The 20,974-nt window shown below is 39.3% G+C and overlaps 1 protein-coding gene across 2 annotated transcripts in view; it reads left to right on the forward strand.

Annotated features, from left to right (window-relative positions):
• The window catches only part of LOC114031931 (BTB/POZ domain-containing protein KCTD1), a 122,002-nt gene that overhangs the window by 93,641 nt on the left and 7,387 nt on the right, over positions 1–20,974 (forward strand). For both annotated transcript variants that reach the window (XM_027847149.1, XM_027847148.1), the window contains exons 3-4: positions 8,483–8,627; positions 19,417–19,722. In XM_027847149.1, the coding sequence (XP_027702950.1) occupies positions 8,483–8,627; positions 19,417–19,722 (451 nt within the window). The remainder of the gene's footprint in view (positions 1–8,482; positions 8,628–19,416; positions 19,723–20,974) is intronic.

Here is a 20,974-nt window from a genome sequence, read left to right on the forward strand (position 1 = left end):
ACAGATTCCCAATATTGCATAGTGCTTCCCACCTATTAATATATAAATAATTATAAATACACCTGCCTAGTGTATATAAAAATTTGATCTGCTTCCACTTGAAGATATTTCCTCTAGAGGTTCTAATTGCTTCAATCAGCTTTCACAACAGGCTCTGTACAAATTTATATTATTAATTGGTGTATATTTATCATTAATTTATGCATATAAAATAGATGAAAATTTTCAAATTTGGGACTTTAAAGAAATATCACTAGCATTCATGTAATTATAAAACCACTGTAAGCAAATCCAGTTCTGAAAATCTGGGCTTAAAACAAGTCAGTTAGGGTGTGGTTGTTCACTTTTAAAAGTATTTCCCATAGGATTCCTTTTATTATTAATAATAATTCTTATTGGTGCTTTCAGGTTTAAAAAGAACTTTCCTTACAACAATATACAAATAGTGCAAATATTGTTATTCTCATTTTTCAGAAGAGTAAAGTGGCTCCAAGAGATTTAAGTGACTTACACATGGTTGCCCAGCTAATAAATGTTGGAATTGACTCAAATCCAGTTCTTTTGATTTCAAGTTCAGAGTTCTAGAATATACTGTGTAGCAAGTCCCCTAAAATATTAAATTACAAATGTTAATTATACAATTGTGGAGGAAAACATTAACTTGGTAAAATAAGATGATCCTGTAGAACAAAATTTTCTAAGAATGTATTTCAGAGATGGGAAAAAATCTAACCCCCCCCCAAAAAAGGAAGGCAAGCCAAAAGAAATATGTAAACAAGAACCAGAAGAACCAAAAATACTAACATGGCGTTGGATAACCCCAAGAATATCAATTACTTAGGAAAAGATTTCTTCTTTTATAAGAACTACTCAAAAAAAAAAAACTGGAAAGCTCTTTGGCAGGAATTAAGTTCAACATGTTATACCATATACCAAAAAAGGCTCAAAATGGATTCATAGCCATTAGAAAAGGTCACATGATTTTTTTTAAAAAATAGAGCAGAATAGGTAAGGATCACAATTCTTGACCAAAGAAAAGATGGAGGTAAGCATGGCAGAATAGAGCATTTCAATTACATAAAATTAAAATTCTTTTGCATAAATGAAAGAAGAGAGGGGCTACTGAGGGGGAACGAATCTTTGTGTCAAATACCAGATGAAAGCCTTCATATCCGAGATACATAGAAAAATTACATAAATATATAAGACCAAGATGCATTGTCCAATAGGTAAATGGTCAAAGGATACCAGATGTCCTTTACTTTGGTATGATGCCTTATATTTTGGGATGGCAGAAGTTTTGGAGTTTTTTTTAACCTTTTAGAAAACCAAAATGACTAACATTTTTCCCAAATGTTTTGTGTAGTTGTTTTCCAGTGTATGTTATTGTTATTTAGTTGTTTCAGTTGTGTCCAACTCTTTGTGATCCGATTTGGGATTTTCTTGGCAAAGATACTGGTGCAGCTTGCCATTTTCTTTTCCAACTTATTTTACAGATGAGGAAACTGAGGCAAACAGTTAAGTGACTTGCCCAGGGTCACATGACTAATAAGTGTCAGGGGCCAGATTTGAACTCAGAAAAATGAGTCTTCCTGATTCCAGGCCTTGCACTCTATCCTCTGCACCACCTAGCTGCCCCTTTCTAGATTCATATGTTTCATTTTCTTTCAAAGGGAGCTCACTTCAGGGATGTAGCCTGTTTTCAGACCAGTAACATAGATCATGGATAACTAGTAACATGAATTACAGTTACAGTAACAATGGATAATTCACAACATATCTGGTTTTTTTGTTTGTTTTTTGTTTGTTTTTGGCAAGGCAATTGGGTTAAGTGACTTGCCTAGAGTCACACAGCTAGTAAGTGTCGTGTGTCTGAGGCTGGATTTGAACTCAGGTCCTCCTAATTCCAGGGCTGGTGCATTATCCACTGTACCACCTAGCTGCTCCCATAGCTTTTTTTTTTTAAATAATACAGGGTAATGAGAAAAATATTGATAAGGAAAAGCCAGAATTTGCATAATTGACAAAATAAATTCTATTTCAATGTGTTTATATATCTCCCCTTAAGTGGTAAATTGTTGACTCTGTATGTAACTCTGGAATAAAAAAATTAAAGAGCTTATTTTAAAAACCAGGTAATATAGCTAGAACTAAATTGCCATGTCAAAAGTGTCTTGTCTTGGTACCCTGTGTCAGTGTCCAGTGTGTTGGTATGACTGAGGAGCAACGTGTAAAGCAGATAAACTTTAATTTAACGTCTTTTAGTTTTCCCTGCCTGCTCTCTGATAAAAAGTGAAGAGGTCACAAGAAAGAGAAATAGAATGTAAGCTTCGTGAAGGCAAGAACTATTTCATTTTTGGTCTCTGTATTTCCAACACCTACTGCAGTACCAGGCATGTGGTAGGAGCTTAACAAGTGTTTGTTTAATAAAAGGCAATAATAATAATACAACTTTGGGTTGTAATTTATAGTCACAAAGGACTTTATGTTCTTAATTTCATCTGAACCTCATAATAAACCTGTGAAGCCTGGTATTATTGTGCCCATTTTACAAATGAGAAAACTGAGGATCATAAAGTTAAATAATTCCCCTATGGTCACATGGCTAGTAATCAGCAGAGGTGAGACCAGAGCCCAGCTCTTCTAACTCCAAGTCCAGTATATTAAAGCACATTTCCTCTCTTTCGAAGTGAAAAAGAAAAAAATAAGAAAAGCAAGAGAAGACAAGCAAATAGGATGATACAGACTTAACAGTTTTGTTTCTAGGTAACACAGTGTGACAGTGCCTTGTCACAAATACATGCTTGTTCAATTGAATTTGCTTTTAGGCATGGGGAAAGCATCCTGGTTCTAGAGGCACCAAGGTGTCTGGGCCTGGAGTCAGGAAGACCTAAGTTCAAATCTAACCTCAGATACTTACTAGTCACTTATCCTCTGTCTGCCTCAACTTCATCAGCTGTAAAGTGGGTATTAATAAAAGCACCTACTTCACAGGGTTGTTGTGAGACTCAAATGAGGTAATATTTGTAAAAACACATAGCACAGTTCCTGGCACATAGAACGCAAGCTTCATGGAGGCTGGGACTGTTTCATTTTTTATACATTGTAGACACTGTATAAATCCTTATCCCCTTCCTTTCTCCTCCCCTTCTTTCTCTACCCTAAAGAGAAATTCCTGAGAAAATGAATCCCAGCAAACTGGCTAAATAAAGTTCTTCCCATTGCATGAGTCCAGACTCCAAGGTTCTATCATGTCTTGCTACTCCAGAAACATGAGCCTACTCTCTGCAAAAGAACAGGGAAGGATACAATTGAATGTGCTTATATATTTCATAGTAAACCTTTTAAATACCTTCAGACATTAGAAAGATAGATCTTCCTTTTGCAAACTTAAAAATACTTAGCTAAGAAGGCCCTCAATATAATGACTTGGTTCAACAAGTACAAGAACATCGACTGTATTGTATCATCTTTCCTTGGAATGGCCCTTGGGCATGGTCCGTTAGTGAATAGTAATGTACCTTCAGATCCGAACTATTCAATTTCAGGTGCCCTTCAAGAGCCAGAGCTGAAAAATCTCCACCGTTTGATTTCTTGTACTTCTCCCAGTAAACAGAGCCAGCTCAACTTTGCCACTTTATCCATTCAACTAACTGGAAATTCTGCAGTCTACCATTTACCCAGATTGTACTACCCATCCAAAAGACTGAAATATTCACATAGTTCCACTTGTGTATTTTTGGAATTTAACCTGCTTCTTCATTTCCTCAGTTCAAAACCTTCCTTCTTTACAGCCAGCATAGCGAGGACTGTGGATCAAGCTTGGGACCTGCAGACCAAAGTCCCTGGTTCCAAAACCAGCTTCAGATGTACATCCCTGGGCAAGTCATTTCTCAGAGCCTTAGTCTCCTCATCTAGAAAATGGGGATAAAACCAGCACCTACATCACATGGTTGTTGTGAAGAACAGATGAGATAATATATGTACAGTGCTTCCCAAACCTTCCCAGCTGTTAATAATTTTTCTCTCCCCACCCCCACCCCATCCCCTAGCTCAGTATCTGGCAGGTAACAAGGATTCTATAAAGATTTGTTGAATGAATGAGTGAGTGAGAATTGGTTGAAAATCTCTAGTACAATTCGTTATTGTACTCTCTTTTTTGATCCCGGTAAAATGGCCTTTGCAAAACCACTGCCAAGTTCAAATCTGGCCTCCAACGCATAACACTTACTAGCTGTGTGACCCTGGGCAAATCACTTAACCCCATTGCCTAGCCAAAAAAAAAAAGAAAAAGAAAAAGAAAAACCACTGCCAGTATCATCTTCCTTTCAAGTTGCTACTTTTCTCCTACCAGGGGTGGGGATCCTGCAGCCTCAAGGCCCCATGTGGTCCTCTAGGTTCCAGTGTGGCTCTTTGATTGAATCCAAACTTCACAGAACAAATCCCCTTAATAAAAAGATTTGTTCTGTAAAGCTTGGACTCAATCAAAAAGCTGAACCCAAGGACCTAGAAGGCAAGATGTGGCCTCAAGGCCACAGGTTCCCCACCCCATCCTAAACATTCTTTGACCCAGTGCTCTTTACATAGCCCAGTTGACTGAATCAGGATGTCCCTTCCTTTTTTGGGGCGGGAGGCAATTGGGGTTAAGTAACTTGCCCAGGGTCACACAACTAGTAAATGGCATGTGTCTGAGGTTGGATTTGAACTCAGGTCTTCCTGATTCCAAGGCCAGAGCTCTATCCACTGCTCCACCTAGCTGCCTCTGGATGTCCCTTCTTCTCTCCTGCCAAGGTGTGTGGAGACCTCCTTCATCTTCTGGCCATCATGACTTCTATTCAGGCCCTACCCTCGAATGCCTATCCTGCCTAGAGCTTTTCAGTTACATCCCCCTAGCAAAAGTTTTTCTCTGCTTTCCTCCTGCAAAAATTGACACTGATTTACCTCTACCAGGTAAATCTGTCATTTGGGAAACTTTTATCTGTTTAATTGATCAAATAAAGCCCTAGGGCAAGACCCATGTCATCTTCCCTGTCTTTAACAGCACAGAGCACTTTGCTGGCATGCAACAAATAATAAAACTTCTCTTGTAGTGGTTTCTGATCAGATAGGTAATAGCAAATCCCGGTGATCAGCTTGTTATCTTTTATTATAGTTAATGGTTCTGCCTCACTTGCAATTCCAGTTATCTCCATCTGCTACTTCCAAATCTTTCTTTAGTGAAATGGTTGTTTTTGTACAATCTATAATCTCAGCCAACCTTCACAACATGCAGCATCTATCTATATTTACCTCCTGCTGTTTTCTTTGCTTTTTTCTCACTTCAGGATGAATCTGACGTGAAGATGCTTCAAACTCCATCTATTTCAAATTTGCTAGAACAAGGTCATTTTCCCCCTTGATTTTCTAAATGGAGTTCAAATGATGTTGCTGTATGAAGTAACGTAGCCACAGTGTACAAAAAGTTCAAGACGGACAAGTTAACCTCACCACTAACATTCTTCTTTCTATTCTCCCATCCATAAAGTTGTTTTCTAGCTGCAGCCTTCCCAGAACCACTCCCTGAGTCATACATACTCCCCTGGGTCATTCACCTGGCACACCCTCTTGTGTCAGTCATTTGCTTTGGACCTTACCTGTTCTCCTAAATGTTTGGAATGGTGATTTTTGCCAGTGAGCAGTAATTTTCTTTAAGGACCTATCTTTACCTCTTCTTAAAAGAGAACTAAATCATTGATACTAGCATATAGTAGATAACAAAATAGTCCCTTAAGATCAATCAGCAAGCTTTTCACAGGCACCAGTTATGTTCCAGGGACTGTTCTGGGCACTGGAATACAGAGACAAAAATGAAACAATTCCTGCTCTCAAGGAGTTTATATGCTGTTGATGGAAATAACACATATTCATATAAGTAGATCCCCAAAAATTTATTTTTAAAAATACATGGTAATTTTGGGAAGAAGGCTCTGGAATCTGGTAAGATTCTGGGAAAGGACCTCATGTAAGAAGTGGCCCTTAAGCTAAACTTCAAGGGAGGCTAAAGATTCTGAAATGCAGACATCGGTGTAGGGAACTCCAGGAAAGGAAATCCCCTTTTAGACCAGCTCAGCAGCTTATGGTCTTAGAGAGTTGCAATAGAAAATGAAGTCCTTTGTAGACACTTCTTAGAAAGCAAATGTAAATTTATTTTTCCAAAGTTGAAGTACTTCACAATGATCAAGACTGATTGGAGAAAAGATAAGAAAATACCCTTCCCTTCCTTCTTTGCAAAACTGGGGGAGTCTGAGTGCACCTGTTATACCCATATTGCATGTCTTGTCAGATTTTGTTGATATGTTGATTAATTTTACCCAACTGGTTTTTTTTTCTTCTTTGTTACAAGGGATAGCTGTCTGGGAGATGGAGGGAAAGATATATTTGGAAATGAAGGTTATATAAAAAAAATTACATAAAAACTTTAAGAGAATGAATTACCATACTATCATTCAGGCAGACTCTCCTACACAGGACAGGTGTGCTCATTTTACATTCATCGGACACATATTGAAATTGTAGATTTGTTTTCATAGAGACAGGGAGTAGTGCAGTGAATAGAGTACTGGGCTTAGAATCAGGAAGACTTGAGTTCAGATGTGGGCCTCAGATACTTAACTGCGTTGGTGACACTAAGCAAGTCACTTAAACTGTTTGCCTCAGTTTCCTTTACTGTAAAATGGGGAAAATCACAGCATCTACCTCCCAAGGTTGTTACAAGGATCAAATGAGATATTTGTAAAGTGCTTAGCACAGTGCCTAGCACATAGTAGGTGCTATATAAATGCCTATTCCTTTCCCTATCCCAACAAATGGGGGAAAAAGAAGAAAAAAGTAAAATGACCTATAGCAGTTCCCACCTTAGAATGGATCAGGTTCTTTATGTTCCATTACAATAATCATGCCCTTAGTACTTGGCATCTCCTGGGAATTTTTAATGACTCATTAAATATTTTCTTGCCATCACCTCTTCTAGCTAGTCAGAACAAAAGGATGCATTCGAGTTAGTGTATAAAAAGTTGGACCAGGTGCCTTTGTGCCAGAGATATTTTTATTTTTCTTCCTTCTGAAAAAATTTTGAATGTAGATGATAGGCTCCAGGCAATGCTTTGTCCTTAGAGCCCCCTGGAAGCAAATTTCTTGAAGACTAGTGATTTCTTTCCCATTTTTTTAAAATGGCTCTTTAATTACAAGGGATCAAGAAGTGAGTGAAAGCGAAGGCTGGGTCTCTATGCAGTCAGGCTCCAACCTACCTTTCCTCACTTATTTCACATGATTCCTCTTCCTGCATTAGTAGTTTTTTTTGTTTGTTTGTTGTTTTTTGCTTTTTGGCTAGGCAATAGGGTTAAGTGACTTGCCCAGGGTCAAGTGTCTGAGGCCATACTTGAACTCAGGTCCTCCTGACTCCAAGGCTGGAGCTCTATCCACTGCGCCACCTAGCTGTGCCTGCCGCACCCCCCCCTCCATTATTGTTTTAACCAGTCTGGGCTATTTGATGTTCACTGATCTCACTCTGCCCCCTCCTATTCATTTACATAGGTTGTTAGGAATACACTCCCACCTGTCCATCTGTCACAATCCTCCTCTTCCTTCAAGGCCCAGCTTAGTTGCTCTGTCTTCCATGGAGGCTTTTCTGATCCTTCTAAGCTAAAACTGTTCTCTCTTACCTCTTATGATTTCCTACAAGCCTTTCTCTGGATCTCCTGTTGCCACGTTCTGCTTTGCCTTATACTTATTTGGATGCAACTCCGTGAGAATACGGACTTTGTCATTTTTCATCTTTGCATTCTCTAGTGTCTAGAAAATATAATAAGCATTTAGTAATGTTTGTTGGATGAAAATGAATTGTTCATACAAAAATAAAACAAATAATTCGGACGGCTTCCTACTGGTTTTAAGATCCACAGGGATACCCACGTTTCTCCAGTGCTGACACAGCATCTTGCCACAAGAGCTATCAGAGTGTTCTCTTTAGAGGTGGAAGCTTTCAGTTGTCTTTTCCTGAGTTGTTTCCCTAGTAAAGACCTGCATGTCTCTGTCACCGTAACTGCTCGAGTGTCAAGCTTAGCTCTGTGACCATCTGGACTTTTTTTTTTTTTTTTGGTCTAGATTTGTGATTTCTTCAACATAGATTTCATTCCTCCCTGATAAGGAAACTCCTTCTACCAGTCAGCCCCTCCTCCACATCAGCCCTTTCTCTACTCTTACACTTTGACAGTTGCTTGAGGGCACTGAGAGATATAAGTGACTTTCTGAGGGTCATCCAGCCATTATGTATTTCAGAGGCAAGTCCCACCTGACTCCAAGGCCAGCTCTCCAAACACTCCCCCCACATGGCCTCTCCTCCTTTTTTAGAATGATCGAAATCTGTGGCTTTCAGTCTCAATGGCTGAATGGAATATTGATTGTAATTCTGACCTCTCTGTTCATTCACTCTTTTCCACTGCAGAATTGGAAGACTTTTTGATGGCACGGAGCCAATTGTTTTGGACAGTCTCAAACAGCATTATTTCATTGACAGAGATGGACAGATGTTCAGATATATACTAAATTTTCTACGAACATCAAAACTACTCATTCCGGATGATTTTAAGGTGAGATTTATGTGTTAAACTGCAGACAGTATAGACATGTAATGTGTTTTGAAGTGGTGAGAGGAAAGTTTTGGAATTCCTTGTTTTCGGTGTATTTTGGGATCAGATTTCTTCTGAAAGCATATCGTAGTCAACACTCAAGCTGCTTTAAAGGTGCCTTTGCAAGGCACTTTACCTACATTACTATCATTTGGTCCTCACAGAGGGGAAGCATAGGTACCCTTATTATCTCCATTTTGACAGCTGAGGAAGCTGAGGCTCGTGTAAAGTGGCTTGCCCAGGATAACGCAACTAGTACGTATCTAAAGTAGGATCTGTCTTCCTGCCTGCAGGTCCATCACCATACATGTGGTGTTGTGCTGCCTCCCAATGATCCATTTATAGCACTTCAGTATTGACAAGATAGTCTCTAAGCCCTTTGAAGGCAGGCCCTGCCTCATTCTTCAACTTTATATCCTCAGAGTAGAGCCCAGCACCTTGCGCCTACTATGTAGGAACTTAATATGTTGATTGAATTAAATCGAATCATTAAGTTTGAGGATGACTAAGTTAGAGTCATCAGTCCTGTGACTAGGACAACTGAATTAGAATTCAGATATACTCCCACAAGTTGTCAAAAATGAAGCCAAGATGTGTTAAATATAGACCACCACATTTAGGACAGTAAAAGAAAGCACATTAGAACCTCAAAATATTTTCTGTTTTGCATATCCAGTATAAGGCAAGCCAGACATAGACCACATCTTAGCAGGTTTAGTTACTGAAATACCAAAGGATCTTATCACAAGCTACCTTCAAGTCAGTCCTTCAGCATGAGCAAAGCTATGGCAAGGCCCCAGTTAATCAGTCAATCAGACAATATATTAATCCCCTACTGTATAGCAAGTACTGGGCTAGGCCCTGGGGATACAGATACAACTTTGAAACAGTTCTTACTCTCCCGGGGGGCAGGAAACAACATAACATGTTCACAGATCAGTAAATACAGAATACATAAAAAATCAGTACAAGGTGATTTCCACAACCAGGGGAATCAGGAAAGGTCTCTTGAAGGATATGTCGAACTGTGTCTTGGCGATAGCTAGGAGAGCGCATTGCAGGCATGGGGACTACTGGTACAAAAAGCTCCAAGGTGGGACCTGGGAACCACAGATAGGGCAGAGAAATGTGTGAGGAGGAGGAATGTGTAATCAGTCTGAAAAGATAGGCTGGAGCTACATTCTGAGTCTTTGACCATCAAAGGGAAGAGTTTTATTTTATCCTAGAGACAAAGCCCTGAAGCCTTGAACCAGGAGAGATAGCTCTGTCTGTCTGCCAATATATAGCTTGGAGATGGCAAAGACCAACTAGAAGGCAAGTGACAGATAATGAGGGCCTAACCTAGGGTAGTTGTGGTGTGAGTGGAAGAAGGGGACATTATTGAGGAGGTGAAATCAACAAGATTTGGGACCTGGGGGGGCAGGTGGTAGCAACGGGGTGAATGAGAGTCAAGAACTGAGAATCATTCCTAGGTTGTGATCTTGGGTAGCTAGAAAAATAGTGGTGCTCACCATAAAATAAGGGGGGGGGTGGAGTTTGAAGGAGTTTGGGGATTTAGAAAAGGGAAAATAATGAATTCTATTTTGGACATGTTGAGTTTAAGATGCCTGTGGGACATCTAAATGGGATATATTTGCAGGCAATTAAAGATGCAGAAACAGAGCCCAGGAGAGAAGTAGGGAGGGATTTGAGAGTCATCTACATCGACATGAGCTAAGGACATGGTCAAGAAAGAGAATACAGAGTGAAAGCAGGAGGGCTCAGTACAAAGAGAGGCCTGGGATACATTTCTTCATATGGGGTGGGATGGGAATGATGATGATCCTGCAAAGGAGACTTAGGAGCAGTGAATTTAAATTGCAAAGGAGAATTTAGATTAGATACTGTCTAAGGGGAACTTGCTGATTGTAGTTAAGCCCTGGAACAAAATTCCTGAGGAATCTCTCCCTGGAGATCTTTAGAACCCAGACAGATAACCTCCTCATCCACATACAAAGGCCCTATTTTAAGGCCCTTTCTCCTAGATCATATACTAATTCTTTGTACAGAACAAACCTTTTAAATTGGCTTAGAATTTATCTATAGTCTATGGGGTTTTTTTTAAGTGACATAAAGCCTAATGCTTGAGATAGTTTTCTTGTCCCCTAGGTATTAATAGCATTAAATTTCAGTACAACATATCTTCTGACTGCTGAGTGATGCAGTGGATAAAGTGCTGAACTTAAGAGTCTGGAAGACCAGCATTCAAATCCTGCCTCACATACTTATTAGCTAGGTGATCCTGGACAAGTCACTTCAACTTTCTTAGCTTCAGTTTCTTCAACTGTAAATGGGAATAATAATAGCACTTACCTCATAGGGCCAGATGAGATAACTTATATAAAGTGCTATGTAAACCTTAAAACACTATACAAATGCTAGTGATGATGATGATTGATGATGATGATGATGATGATGATGATGAAGAAGTTGAATGTTTCTAGAACGATCATTTGAGGGTAAGAGATATTCTGGGTCACTAAACAACAGTAGCTGAGAACTGAATAGTAATATTCCCTGGATATTCAAGATAGTTTTGAGTCTAGAAAAAAACATGTAAATCCTCTTTTTGCCCTTCCCTAAACATTCTAAGAAGTACTTTCTCCTTGTCACTCATTGCCTCCTGACACTGACAAAGGAACAAGGCATTTTGGAAGTTAAGGGATTATATTATGCTGGGGAGTGGCAAAAAGGGAGGATTTTTTTATTACTTACTTTTATTTTCCTTATATTTAATTCTATAATAATTTAGTAAGTGTATTAAAACTGTAAATGCCTAAGTCTGTAAATTATCCATCGTCCTTTAATATTTCATTTCTATAAAAGCTATATCTGAGCCAGATTCCTAATTAGCAGCCTGAATAACTTTATCTTTAAAGATGCCATTTAAACCACCACCATTTATTCCCCTTTTCAACCATTAATTGTCTTTGGACATTTTGGAAATGTCTTTGAAGACTATTCATTCCGAAACTTTTCTGCATAGATATCTTGAATGTGAATACGCTTCATAATTTTTCCTCTTTTTCCTTAGCATTTTCTATTTAACTCTTTTATTTATTTCTCTAAGGTTTTGGTCCTTCTAAGACTAAGTCCTTGTTTGTTTGTTTGTTTGTTTAACCTTTATGAGCCCTACCTAAACTGTTTTAAAACCAAGAACCTCATTTTAGAAAATAATACCCTGGGCCAGGAGTTCTTAACCTGGAGTCCATGAACTTTTTTTTTTAACATTTTGACAACTGTATTTCAATATAGTTGGTTTCTTTTGCAATCCAATGAATTTTTTAATGCATTTACACATAATTATCCTGAGATAATATCCATAGGTTTTACCAGACTGTCAAAAGGATACATGACAGAAAAAAAGGATAAGAATCCCTGCTTTAGAATTAATACATTCTCTGGTTTACATATTAAAATATCCAGGTGTGAAGTGAACTGAGCCTCAGTGATTACATGTATATTCAGAATAACATGATAGCCTTTAATTGGACAAAGGGAAGGATAGATACTACAGTCAAATCAACAAGCGTCTATTAAGCAAATAACATATTCCAAAATCTATGCTAAGTGCTTAGATTACAAATACAAATAAAAAGATAATCCAAGCCCTCAACAAGCTTCCATTCTTCTAATGAAGACAGTACATAAAAGGAAGCTGAAAGGGGGAGCTGGAAAGAGAGGGCGGGGAGTGAAGGCAGGGGATGAGGAGGAGGTACCTGCTCTTTGGAGTGAAACCTGAAGAAGAATAAAGACATGGCTGACCTGGGCATTTTCCTTAAAATGGAGGTTCTGCATTTTATACAATAACAATGACATTGTAAAGGCATACAACTTTAAAAGACTTTAGAACTCTAATCAACACAAGAATCAGCTACAGTTCCTGAAGATTCCTGATGAAACATGCTCCATGCCACCCACCTCCAGGTGAAAGTGATGGACTGAGGGTGCAGAGTGAGCTTTTTTTTTTTTCTTGGACATGTTCAATGTGGGAATTTGTTTTGCTTGACTATACATATTTGTAATAGGTTTTGTTTTTCTTGCTTTCTCTGTATAGGGGAAGAGGAGGGAAAGAATTGAAAACTGAAAATAAAATTGCATTTTAAAAATGTTAATTTAGGGTCAGGGAGTTGGAACCACCTAATTAGAAGAAGGGACCATGGGGACAGAAGTTCAGGGGAGTAGTCCACTTTTAGGGTGAAGATGATAGATGGACCTCTGACTAGCCACAAAAAAAATCTATTGGAAAACTCATCCTGCTAAGTCAGGCTTTCTAATAAATTGTTCACTTAACCTCACAGACAATCTCACTAGGAAGCTAGGAGAAACCAGAAGGGCAACTGCTAAGCTGGACTTACTTTTAATCAGAAAGGAGAAAGAACTGGCCAGTGACATGAGAGGAGCTGGAGCCTTGGGAAGAAGTAGCTGTGCCCTCTTAAAGTCCACAGTCAGACATGTACCCAAGATTCTGTGGAAGCATATTTCCAAAAGTCCAAAGGAACAATAAGCATGATCTCATGACCAAAAAATATGACTCAGTAAAGGAGAACTCTAAAAATGAAATTCTAATAATATAATCACAGATGATCCTCAGAAGAAAGAAGTAGGGCAGTCATCTAAAGAAACCAATGTATCTATGCAGGGAAAATCTCTACTGGGTTCTAATTTGGTGAGAATGTGTTCAGAAGATGGTGCGAGTTACAATAACCAAGGAGGAACACGAAAGAGGATCACTCACTATAATAATGGTGGGAGCGAGGCTAACATCCAGAGCGAGTTGAGGCTTCCTGAGGGTCCCAGTGAAGTCCTGTTTTGAGTCTTTCTTCATATTGAAAATGTAGAGTTCTCATATCTACTCAGTCTTTCCTCATTGCCTAGGAGATATCATGGGTTCTGTAAGAGTAAATCATGACAAACTGGATTCATTTCCATTAAAAAGTTTTGTTATCAATTTAATAACTGTCAACAAAAAAACCAAACATCTCAAAGGGGAAAATCATACACAAGCCCCTTAGCCTTTAAAAAAGCAGAACCAATTGAATTTACAAATACCCAATCAGTATGGTTCCTTGTCAAGCCTCTCCAAAACGCCATCACCTCTGGCCTTGTTTTCCTTCTTTCTTTCTTGTCTTCTTATTTATGGTGAGAGAGAAGGCATGGCCTATTGGCTAGAGTATTATACCTAAAAGTCAGGATTCAAATCCCATCTCTGACACTAACTCCCCAATCTCTCTGAGCCTCAGAAAATTCCCAAAGACTCGCCTGAGTGACAATAAATTGCAGTCTGCATCAGCAGAGGAATTTCCCACAATGACAAAATCACTTGTACTATAGTCAGTGGTATTTCTGTGTGCTGGGGCTAAGTGACACGGATACAAAGAAAGGCAAAAACAGCCCCCGCCTTCAAGAAGTTTACATTTAATAGTGAAAACAACATGTAAAGAACCAGGCATATACAAGATACATATAGTGTAGATGGATGGTAGAAGGCTAAAGATCAGAGGTCCCCTGGACTTATCTCATAATACTGCTACTACTGGAAGGAGAACGAAGACCACTGGTACATGCAGTCAGTTGTAACATAGAGTTATAGTCCATGTTTATTCCATTCTAGTTCTGCTGACTTCACATCGTATTATCCCATATAGGTTTCTCTGTATTTGCATGTCAGTATTTATTATTATTTATGATACCATGATATTCCATTACATCAAATTTTTTTGGATTGCTTTGGTTATTTTCATTGGTCTAGGGAAGTCCTAGTGAGAAAACTTCCTCTACAAAACAGATTCACAACTGTTCTATAGCTCATAGTCTTAGACAATGGGCTGGGGGCACAGTGAAGTCAAGCTCCTTCTCCAGGTCACACTTCCCCAGGCTCACACAGCCAGATAGTATAATATGTTCCAAAGGCAGGACTTAAATCCAAGTTTTCCTGACTCCAAGTCCAGTTTTCTATCCACACATTGATAGAGTAATGCTGTATCATTACTATGTCATCATTTATTCATCCATTCTCTAACTATTGGAGGGATTGGTTGTTCACAATCGTTTACTATTACAGATAGAGCAACTATAAATAGTTCTGTTTAGAAAGGTTATCATTTGGATTTTTTATGAAATTATTAGACTGATCCATAGGGAAGGAAATGCAGTTTTGTTGTTCAGTCATTCAGTCATGTCTGACTCTGTGTTATCCCTCGGACTTTGTGCTTCGGGTTTTCTTGGCAGAGATACTGGAGTGGTTTGTCATTTTCTTTTCCAGTGCATCCCCATTTTACAGATAAGGAACTGAGGCAAATAGGGGTCAAATGACTTTTGCAGGGTCACACAGCTAGTACATGTCTGAGGCTGGATTTGAACTTAGGTCTTCCTGACTCCAAGCCCAGTGCTCTATCCACTGTACCACCTAGCTGCCCTGAGGGAAATGAAGTAGGTGTGTACCTGAATTTTACCATTTACATTTACAATTTACCATTTACATTTACCATTTACCATTTACAAAAATTCCCATTATATGTTTGTTCACATGATGGAAAAATATAGGTAATATGATAATACAGATTTATTCGTAGCTGATTGAACAACTGTATCCATAGAAGGTTCATAGTGGATTGATATTACGCTGGAGGAAAGTCTAGTGGCATGTCAAAGGGCCCTGTAATTGGTCCTGTCCTATTCAACACTTTTATCAATGACTTGGATGAAGACTGAGAGGGCATCATTTCATCATATTTGCAGATGACACAAAGCTAAGAGGGATGGCTAATGCATCAGATGACAGAATCAAAATGCTGTTGACAGGCTTGAAATACAGGGGTGAAGCTAACTAGAGGAAATTAAAATAAGATAAATGTAATGTCTTGCACTTGAGTTTGAAAAACCAACTCTGCGAGTACAAAATGGGAGCGACCTGGCTTAACATCAATGTGAAAAAGACTCAAGGGCATACATTGACTACAATTTCAATATGAGTCACCAGTGTGATGTGGCTGCCAAAATAGCTAATACACTCTTAGGTTCAATTAATAAAAGTATGATGTCAAGATCAAGGGAGATAATACTTTCATCCTACCCTGCACTGCTCAGACTTCATGCACCTCATCTGGAGCGCTGCTTTCACTTCCTGGTGACACACTTTAAGAGGGACATTGGCAAACTAGAGTATATCCTGAAGGAGAGTGACAAGTCACTGTTTAACTTTGGGAGGAGAAGACACAAAGACATCATAGCCATCTTCAAATATTTTAAGGGGCATCACATGGTTAAAAGATTAGATTTGTTTTGTGTAGTTATAGAAGGCATCTGAACCTCCCATGCCATATGGGGCAGTGGATAGAATGCCAGGACTGGAGTCAGGAGGACCTGAGTTCAAATCCAGCCTTAAACACTTACTGTCTGGGCAAGTCACGTCACCCTGTTTGCCTCAGTTTCCTCAACTGTAAAATGAGCTGAAGAAGGCAGTGGCAAACCACTCTAGTATCTCTGCCAAGAAAACCCCAAATGGGATCACAGAGAGTCAGTCACAACTAATAGACTAAACAAGACTAGAGCTACAGAAGGCAGAAGTAGGACTAGTGGATGAAAGTTAAAGGAAAACAGACTTTGGCCTAAAATGAGGAAGCATTTTTAGCCAATAAGTCTGTGCAAAAATGAAGTGATCTTCCTTGTGCCCCTGCCTCTAAATTCTCCTAGCATTTTGCATCTTTATGTATTTATCGCATTCCATTTTGTTTTGTAGCTGTAGGTGTATGTATGTACATACATGGAGGGATAGAGGTGGTACATATTATCTTAGCTGCTCCATTAGCTTGAAAGCAGGAATCATGTTTTATTTGTCTTTCTAGCTATCCAGCACAGTATATTAACATATGTACTTCACACACTCTGTGTATGTATGCTTTAAGTATATTATAGTGTGGGTTATTAAATATTTGTTGAATTTATCTGGAAGTAATAAGCTTCTCATCACGAAAAATGCTCAAGTAGAGGCTGAATGAACACCTCCTGGGTATGTTAGAGATGGGACTCCTGCACGAGATAGGACTGAATGGACTTCCAGGGTTCTTTCCCTGCCTAAGATTCTGTGTTCTAGAAAAACATGACCTTTCCAGAGGGCTAGCATCTGAGCCTCCCACGCCATTCCATGAAATTAAATCTCACAGAAACAGGAAAAATGAGCAGAAGTGTATATCTTCACTTTGTTATGACTTTCCATTTTTAAATCCTTTTGGTACCTGGAGTCTTTTCTAATAAGGGAGAAATTTATCTAAGTCAATACTTAACTGTTGTCATAAAAGAGAGGGTAGCCCAGGCTCCAGGAAGTTCATAAGACCCACTTAGAGAGATGATTGATGCCCTTTCTCTTAGGATCTGAGTTGGAATCCTATTGGTTGCCCAACCCTAGCTCAGCTCAGAATGCCACCTCCATCACTGCCCCCAGTGTTTTCCATTTTTGAGTACTGTAAACCTGGGCAGTAGCCCTTGTAAGCCACTATCCTGTTTGTGTCTGGGGGTTATCTTTTTTAAAAAATGTTTTATTGATAGTTTTTTGTTTGGTATCACTTCCACTTCCCAACAGAGAAGTTCTAGTGAAGCAAAACCTGCGCTAGCATTGGCCACATCTGTTAACACATGCCTTATGGACCATCAGTCTGCAGCAGGCAAGTTAGGTCATTGCACTGATCAGAGTTCCAATGCCTTTCAATGTTCCTTTCACATTTTTGTGTCCCTTGGTTCTGTTTACTCTGCATAAGTTCATACAAATCTTATGAATGGCAAGTAAGCCCAAGAGCATGGGAGGGGCAGCACTTCCAGTTATCTGATTTGTAAGTGAAACCTTCTCTATGTGATGTCACTCCCATTAGAAGTAAGCTCCTGGGAAACAGGAACCATCTTACTTTTCGATCTGTATCCCCAGCATTTAGCTTTGAACAGAGTAAGCCTTTAATAAATGCTTATGCATTCATTCATTCAGTTCTGAACTCTTCATTCTCGTCATTTCTTAGGGTGCAATATTCCATTGCATTTGTATACCACAGTTTGTTCATCCATTGTCCAAATAATAGGCACCATTTTACTTCCATGGTTTTGCTAGCACAGAGAATATTGCTATAAATAATTTTGAGAGTGCTATATTTCAGGAAGAACATTGACAAACTGAATTAGTTCAGAAAAAAGGCAACCAGGTTGGTGAAGGGTCTGCAAGCCATGTCATGTGGGGAAAGATTATAGGAATTAAAGGTATTTGGCTAGGAAATGATGGGGCAAGAGAAGAAATAAAAGTTACTGCTACCATTCGCGTCTGTTTTGAGACTGACGCCTTCCCTTGCCTTTTAGTTGGTAAAAGTTTCTCATTTCATGCAACTCTTATTTTATGACTTATAATCATGTAAAATAGTGTGAGTAAAATGCTGAAAAAGAGCTTTCCTAGCACCGCTTTCCCTTTAAAGCCCTGGGGTAATTCTGTTTCTGATCGACTCAAAAGCAAAAGGGCAAATCAAAAATAAAATAAAATAAAAACAATTCACTCATCTCCATCCTCTCCTCCATATACTCCAGCATTGGACATGCCAAATAATAAAGGCCTTTTGGATGATCAGCACTTGGGCCAAAAAGATTTCAATCATCCTGGCAGCCCCAGGCCATTGCATGGACTGTGCAGTGACCATGCCCGAAGGTGGAAACTTTCACCGTGAACATGCCTGGGCAGGTTGTCCCTCATCTCCCACCCTGATGGTTGTGGCTATAGCTACCATCAAACACAACATTGACCTTGTTTCTACTCTCCCTCCTCATTCCTTTTTTGTCTCTATCCACCCTCTCTTCTGGGGTGTTTATTTTTAATTAATACCTTTTTGCTAGAATAATTTTTAAAATCAATATCAATTCTTTTTTTTTTCAAGAGACAAAATTATGTAAAAAAATCTAAATGGGCTTCCTGTTCACAAACACTTGAGAATTCCTTCCTCTTCTCCCCCCACCTCCCCCAGTACGTATTTGCTTGCCTTGTGCCCAGATGGGATGAAGAGGCCTGATGTTGTTCTGACCTGTCAGCTCAGTGATCTCATTTTGCCACACCACCACTGAGTTGGCAGGAGGCGCAGGCTTTCTCATTAAGAATGGCAAAGTAGATCTCTTCCTACAGGTGTGCCTTACTTTACACAATAGGTTTTTCTCTGAACTTTGAACATAAATCATATTCTTGTCAATCTAATGAAATTTAAAATGCATTAGAGGGCTTATTACTTAAATTGAAAAATCTCCCCAATTGTATCGGTTTTGTACATTCTAACTTAGGGCACGTTGAGTTTTCTTAGAGCAGAACACACATCTGTATCTGTAAAATCTCTCTTTTCTAAATTCTTTACATGCTAAAACAGGTTTTCCTACCTTGTGTTTGTCATTATGCAGACTATGAAACTATCCCAAAGGCGTTGACCCTTTCATTATGCTGTACATACTTTGTGCAGGCTAACTCTGGGTTGCATGAAATTATTTTAGCCTTTGCAAACTTGAAATATGAGAAAAAGATGTAGATGATTTCATTTAAAAGTCTAGTCAACAAAATGTGCAACAGCAAAAGTAAAAAGTGATGTTTTTATACAGAGGCAGGTGTTTGTTTTTTTTAATGCTCTTAGTTTGCCATACTGTTCATTACAGTTTAGTACAATAAAATATCTCTTCCCCAAACCCTTCTCTTCTTTCCCAGGACTACACTTTATTATATGAAGAGGCAAAGTACTTTCAGCTTCAACCCATGTTAATGGAGATGGAAAGATGGAAACAGGATCGGGAAAATGGTCGCTTTTCTAGACCCTGTGAATGCTTAGTGGTACGAGTTGCCCCAGACCTCGGAGAGAGGATTACGCTCAGTGGTGATAAATCTTTGATAGAAGAGGTGTTCCCAGAAATTGGAGATGTGATGTGTAATTCGGTCAACGCAGGTTGGAATCACGACTCAACGCATGTCATCAGATTTCCATTGAATGGATACTGTCACCTCAACTCAGTTCAGGTACGCGGTGTATCGCATATTGACTTAAGAAGGCTACACTATTTGACCATGGGTTCATTTAAAGTTTATCAGATTAGGAGATTCTTGAGGACGGGGACTGGCGTTGGTTTGTTTGTTTCAAATTTGTATCTCCAGTGCCAGCTGTTGTTCTTTTGTACATAATAGGTGCTTAATAAATATTTTCTGAAATTGGATATAATATTACTTATACAAAGATCTCAAAAAGTTTATACATGCCCTTATCTCCATATGGTAAGCAGGTATCTCTGTTACCGTCATTTTACAGAAAGAAACTAGGTCACGGAAAAAGAGGTTAAATGATGTATCCAAGCTTACATAATCAGAGATAAAGGCAGAACTCAAAACACGTATTCTGCGTTGGAGGCCAATACTATATCAGCTCAGCTATGCTAATCTGCTTGGAGTCATGGACAAAATAACTTATAAAAGTTGAATTAAACACAATAAATGGTTTCAGCTCTTGTTCAGGATTAATTACGCAAAATATTAATCAAGATAGCTTCCCTCAAAGTTCCTTAACCCCCTGACACGTGACATCCATCTCTGCCCATTGCAAAGAGACCCATATATGTGGCAGAATCTGAAAAATCTGAAGCAGATCCTTCCCAGGGCAGAAAATGGTCCTTCAGAAAACATCCCATGGATGTCTTTGCACAGGGCGGCCACCAGAGATTAGATACCTGCCTCCTCCCTGAACCTCTGTAGCTTTTCGGCCTCCCCTCCCTGTTCCACTCCTTCCCCTACAGGAGAAATGAAGCCATCCCTTTGTGCCCAGGACCCTACAGGTCCATAGTGCCCTCCTGAACCTTTGGCCTCTCTCCCAGCCCAATGAGTCAGAGGCTTAAATCCAGTTGCATGGCAGGTTTACCAGATCATTCCAGTTAGATCTGGAAAGTGGAGCTTTCCTCCTGGGTCTACACTGTAGGGCACAGCTGTGAGCCTCAAAAAGTGACAATGGGAAAGGGGACCATCCTGGCAAGCCAAAGCTTCTGTAGTATTAGATGTGAAAATGTAAGTCACACAAACGTTCATCGGCAGCAAGAACTGGGGGCACTGTTAGAAATCATTTTTAAACACTCAAGGTTGGGGAGCACAATTTTGGGCTTCATTTGGAGGCAGACTCATCTTGTGACATTCTAAATTCATGACGATATGACTGTTAGGCTTGTCAGGATTAGGAATCATCTCAGTCATGACTCTGTTGGCACCATCCTACAGAAGACACAGAGGC

This window comes from Vombatus ursinus, unplaced genomic scaffold, assembly GCF_900497805.2.
Source record: "Vombatus ursinus unplaced genomic scaffold, bare-nosed wombat genome assembly UNPS02015255.1, whole genome shotgun sequence".
NCBI lineage: Eukaryota > Metazoa > Chordata > Mammalia > Diprotodontia > Vombatidae > Vombatus > Vombatus ursinus.